The following is a 6,000-nucleotide window of genomic DNA, read 5'->3' as shown; positions in this document are numbered from 1 at the left end:
TTATTGCAAATTTTACTATTCTTTACGCTGCATATCGAGCATAGAGATTGGCCATAAATATGGTAAAAGTAATCATAGTGAAACCTCAGGGGAATTAGCCACCATAACAAGTGTGTGTGAGATGAATCGGCAAACAGTTGTATTTACAGTGCTTTTGGTTTAGTTCGAGAAATATATTTTTTCTTTCGTTCCATACTTTGATTATACTCATATTAATACAATACTATTTATCATCATTTACACGTACTGTACATTCGACAGCCCGAATATTTTCTTCTTCCCCGCCTCTGCACCCCTATTCCAGGATCACAATTACATACTCGGGGTGTTGACTGTCCCATTGATTCTCGTCTTCAGATATTTGAGAGGATTTTCTAGGATGATTACATGAGTGAAGGAGAGATAAAATTGTGGTACCATTGTTTTAAATATGGCCAAATAGCCTTTGAAAGCAATCTATGTTCTGGAAGGCCTTCAACGAATCGAATACGCCACTCGAAAATATTAAATGTATACAAGCAGCAGTCAATTAAAATCTGTGATTGTCACTGTGAGAATTAGAAGAAAATCTGGAGATACCAAGGACTAGGTATTGTTGGAGTGATTTTGACAGAGTATCTTGACAAAATTAATTTTGCAGCTCCTATCACAAGAGCAAAAGGAATTTTGTGCTGACTTTGCACAGAAGTTGCTTGAAACTGCCAACAATAACCCAAATTTTCTTGAAACAGTTGTAACTATCGATGAGTCATGGGTCATGGGTATAGGGCTGTGACTTGGATTTACTATTCATCCGGCAAAAGGAGGACATGTCCTCTTTTTTCATCGTTTTATCTGCCCGCCAGGAATTTTAAAATACTATAAAATGCCGAGCATTTTTCATTTATAAACGCTGACTGAAAGATAAATTTACATTACTCATATCATGAATTAAAACAGTTGCATTTGTTGTTGGCTTGTTGGTTATGGTGATGCTTTTGTAAATTTATGCATACCATAGCAGGGAAGTTACTTGTAGTCTATGTGAGCACTGTTTTCTCAAAATATGTTTTGGCCTCATTGGCCTCATTGTACAACATCTCCAAAGTTTTAAACTAGAAACTAAAAACGAACGAATTTTATTGTTAATGTGTTGGTTGTCAGGTTGTCATGGAGAGTGTGATTTAAAAATTAACAGTTGTGAGTTAAGATAGTATATTACAATACAAGGTTGGGAAGTTTTTTTTTAATTTTTTTATTTACAATGTTGAGGAAAAGTTTGAAAAACGAACTGAACGAGAATTTCAATTACAGAGATTTTGTAATGTACCTCACAAACGTGTATTGTACATATTTTGCATGATCATATTTTTAAAATTGCAAATACAATATATTTGGCATTGAAAAGTCAGAGCAATATTATTCCAAAGCCTTCGCAAAACTGCACTGTATTCAAGGACACTTGCAGGATTGAATCTCAGTGGTAGCAAGATGGTTAGAAAATTATAGGAAATGGATGGACGAGAAGAGAGAAAATTGAACATGAAAAATAGCCAGTTCTGAAATCTAAATTACCTTGCGCACGCATTCATAGTTTAAAGCACTCATTTTTGTTGAACTGTTTACCGAGAGTTTGAGAAAACCTGTATCGTGCACGTAGAGAAAATTAAAAAAACCGCGTAAAAAAAATAAAAATCTCAGTGGTAGCAATTCAGATTTATATTATGAAGAATGGTTTCCGTAGCAATAAGTTTCTGTGTGGGAATTCTAACTTTCAAGGCCTAACAACAATATCTGTAAATCAACAAAAAACACGATCGCGCAAAAACTTTTAATTCAATGCTGTGAATAAAGGCATTGTTTAGGTTCCTATGAACGGTAAAATAAAGCTCAGTTTAGATACCAAGTAAATTACTCAGTTGCGTTAAAAAGTAATTATTCAATTGCAATGTTTTCCACGGAATTATCTTTATTTGAGCGCACTTTTTAATTGTATAACACAAATAGAAATAGAATACCTATATAACCGTTATGTATGGAACTTAAATGTTCCGCCACCTGTCGGTGTTTATGAAGGTTATAATATCGATATCTCGAAGACTGAAAAGCCTTGAAAAACAGACACCAGATACAAACAAGTTACGTAATTTATAAAGATTGTTCTCAAGGCTCACTGTCATCTGGAGGCTGTGCATAACGCGTTCGTTGTCGCAGTAGGGTACGTGCGTGATCCACGAAAACATTTTGACAGTTTTTTTCAATTATAAAAAATGCTGAAATCAAGAACTAGTTTACTTAAATGGGTATGTAAGTACTGTAATATTTATAGCATTCGAGAAACGATAGAATCGTAACAAGAAATACATTTTAAATTAGTTCTAAAATTGACAAGTGCGCAAAATGAAATATTATTGAAATTAAAACATTAAAATTATTGTCCGTACAAGCCTGTATAAATCCGAAAAATTTCTATATTGAGAATAATTTGCATGAAGTGGAAAATAATTGTACATTAATATCTTCCTGATAAATATGAAGTTTATTATGGGACTGTGGACCACCTGTTGCCAGCGTAGCACATGTTTTCCCACAGCTTACAGTTTGTTTACTCACATAACTGTGGTACTGATGAAATTTCATATTTAAGTAGATTAGAATTATTTAAAAGGTGACCTCGTGTATGTGCATGAACATTCAAGGAAAAGCCCATTCAGGCATAGATTGTAATCCTTCCGGCTCCATATTGTTCAGACCATCTCTTCTTTGGTCGACCCAGACATCTTCTGTCTTTAAGTTGGTGTTTTGGTATTATGACCAGTGCTGTCATGGAGGCCATATGGGACCATACAACGTATGGGAAACTACAATTTTTTAATGAATTGTATGGGGGGAAAAGAAAATTTTGTCTTTACTGCGCCATAAGGCATATGGGTGCCTAAGTTTTGTACGCTGAGATCAGTAGAGATCTTAGATCATCTCTTGCTGTTCCTAATGTATTTTGTTTGATGTTCATGAACAAAAATTGTCTACCTTTGCAGCACTGGAATCCAGAATTATATAAAATAATGGTTGAAAAACAAGAAGTGGTGCAAATATACACTCCAAGATTCATTGAGACAAGTGTGCATCTGCGGTGGGGTTACATGGTGTATTATTTAAATTAAATTATGGTTTATTTAACGACGCTCGCAACTGCCAAGGTTATATCAGCATCACCAGTGTGCCAGAATTTTGTCACGCAGGAATTCTTTTACATGCCAGTAAATCTACTGACATAAATCTGTCACAGTTAAGCACACTTAAATGCCATCGACCTGGGCCGGAATCGAACCCGCAACCTCGAGCATAGAAAGTCAGCGCTAAACCCACTGCACCACCGAGGCCGACTGTATTCTTTAAATCAAACTTGTTTTACAATTAAAATGTAAAGCAACACAATTTCTTTACTTCTTCTTTAATATAAAAAAAAATCATTAAATGACAGTCAGAGGGATAGAGAGTGGAGAGTAAAATATATTTCAAGGGAGAAAACAAGGGATGGGGGGTATGACTAAGAGAAAAATTACCATGACAGCACTGATTATGGGTATATGTTAGGTATTGTCATCTGTTATTCTGTCTATGTCTTTTCACAAATTTTTCTGTAGGCTATGCGTTAATGGTTTCATTTGATTCATATATTTCAAATTCATACTTGTAGATGTATGTTTTGTAGCCATTGCCCATTTTCTTATGTACAGTGAAACCTCTCCTTGCGGATGCCTCCAAGATACGGACACTCCTCATATACGGACATATTTTTATGTCCCAACTGAAATAATATAGAAATAATAATAAATTTAACTCTCGTTTACGGACACTCTCAGACACGAACACAGACAGCTGTTTCACAGTCCTAAAGTTTGCTTTACCTCCTGACTGCGGACAGAACTTGGATTTCAGGACCTAATGTGTTACAAAAATGGAAAATTTAGAGTTTGAGAACTGTACAGAAACTCCTCAACATGAAAGAAGGCGATAAGGGTCTCGTAGACTACCACTAGCCCAGCCGGCTACCCCTTGTTAGCTGGAAGTGGGTGGATAAACAAAGTTATAAAATTTAACCTGTCTGATGGGTACAAGGTTTCCGCGATCGTGAAATTGTATTCAACACATGATTAGGGTTAGTAGGATTATTCTTTTCACTTCAATCAGTTGTACTGTTTCGAGAGACATGGCACCTGAACGTAAAGGTTAAGTTCAAACTGTAAATTACAGTACTGCATAACTGTAGACCTAGAATAAAATTGCATGGCACAGTACTGTATTTTCCTTTTCCGGTCTTATCTACGGTAGTTCTAAGTTGCTAGACTGTATTTAGAATTAAACTACAGTAATACATTTCATTTAAAGTGTGAAAGGATACATAATGCATATTATAAATTTACAGTTAGATTGGAGAGCCTCCCTCCCAATAAAGGACACCTCCCAGATGCGGACAGATTGTTACGTCCCTTCGATGTCCATAAATGAGAGGTTTCACTGTATATGTAATGATACATACTGCCGTAGATTTAGGCTATATACGGTACTGTAGTTCTGTTACTGGTATTAAGTCTTTCCAAGCTTTCTGTTTTAATGTGTTGCAACGTTTCTGTTACATAAATTTGTTTATTTTTCCGTTTATGTACAGGCCTGCTAGAATTAGATACGAGATAATGCTAACTTGTTCTATGACAATGTTACTGGTATCTATAATTATTTTAGATCTAATTAATGGGATATGTTCTTTTTAAAGCCATATTCCCCTCCTTCCCCTCAGATATTTCCATTTAATTCTTTGGCCTTATTATTTAAACAGTGAAGCATTCTTTGCAAATCATCTTCATTTGTGGGCAGTAAAATCACATTATCTGCAAACATCATTGTTTCCACTACATTGATACCTCCACTCACTCTACTTTGCCAAATTCTAGCAACTTCACCTATTTCAACAAATTAAAAAGAGTAGTTGCTAGAGTACAACCTTGTCTCATGCCACAATAACCATAATACTGATTTTCTTTGATTGATTTTTATTTCTGTTCTAGCATACCTTTAATATTTATTAAATGTCGTGGTATACTTATATTTTTTAAAAGATGTCTTCTAAATTATGTTCCCTACATTGCCAATGCAGCTTCTTCCTTTTCTGAATTCTGTTTGCTGTACTAAGAGTACATACTACCTCCATTATGTTGTTTTTTTGCCTTATCTTGTAGGCAGAAGAAAGTACTGATAAGCTGAGTCCTCTGTAATTTTTTGGTTTTCTTCTGATTATTGACACTATTTTCTTCAGCACAATGAATAAAATAAATTTGTGAATATGAACTGATTTTATTCCAGAATATTTTTATATATTGTCCTAGTTCATCACACAAAAATCAGCATGGAAGAAGGAAGAATCATAATAGTGCTCTATGGCATAACAATAGATTCCAGAGAGCATAGAATTATACAATACCGGTACCAATACATACCTACCCATGGCCAGGTCTTTCATTGCAAATCCAGCATTCTCCAATCTTTCCTATTTTCTGACTTCCTCTTAGTCTCTGCATATGATCCATATACCTAACGAGCAAATCCTGGGTAACTTTCGGTGCTGGACCCCGGACTCATTTCACCGGCATTATCACCTTCATTTCATTCAGACGCTAAATAACCTAGAGGTTGTTAAAGCATCGTAAAATAACCCAATAAAATAAAATAAATCCATATATCTTAATGTCGTCTATCATCTGATATCTTCTGCTCCGAACTCTTCTCCCGTTCACCATTCCTTCCGGTGCATCCTTCAGTAGGCAGTTTCTTCTCAGCCAGTAACTCAACCAATTCCTTTAAATTCTCTTTCTGACAGTACCAATATTCATTCATTCATTCATTTATTGTTCTGCCCAAGGGCAGGTCTTTCACTGTAAACCCTGCTTTCTCCAGTCTTTCCTATTTTCTGCCTTCCTCTTTGTTTCCTCATATGATCCATATATCTTAATGTCGTCTAGC

The 6,000-nt window shown here is 35.3% G+C and overlaps 1 protein-coding gene across 2 annotated transcripts in view; it reads left to right on the top strand.

Annotated features, from left to right (window-relative positions):
- Window positions 1-2,095: 2,095 nt before the first annotated feature.
- The window catches only part of LOC138696608 (short/branched chain specific acyl-CoA dehydrogenase, mitochondrial-like), a 35,802-nt gene continuing 31,897 nt past the window's right edge, over window positions 2,096-6,000 (top strand). Inside the window, exon 1 of one of the 2 annotated variants that reach the window (XM_069821773.1) lies at window positions 2,096-2,282. In XM_069821773.1, coding sequence (XP_069677874.1) covers window positions 2,250-2,282 — 33 coding nt within the window. In that variant the 5' untranslated portion in view covers window positions 2,096-2,249. The remainder of the gene's footprint in view (window positions 2,283-6,000) is intronic. The other variant, XM_069821774.1, reaches the window with a different exon arrangement.

The sequence above is a fragment of the Periplaneta americana genome, chromosome 3, assembly GCF_040183065.1.
Source record: "Periplaneta americana isolate PAMFEO1 chromosome 3, P.americana_PAMFEO1_priV1, whole genome shotgun sequence".
NCBI classification, from domain to species: domain Eukaryota; kingdom Metazoa; phylum Arthropoda; class Insecta; order Blattodea; family Blattidae; genus Periplaneta; species Periplaneta americana.
This window is presented reverse-complemented; position numbering and strand designations above follow the sequence as displayed.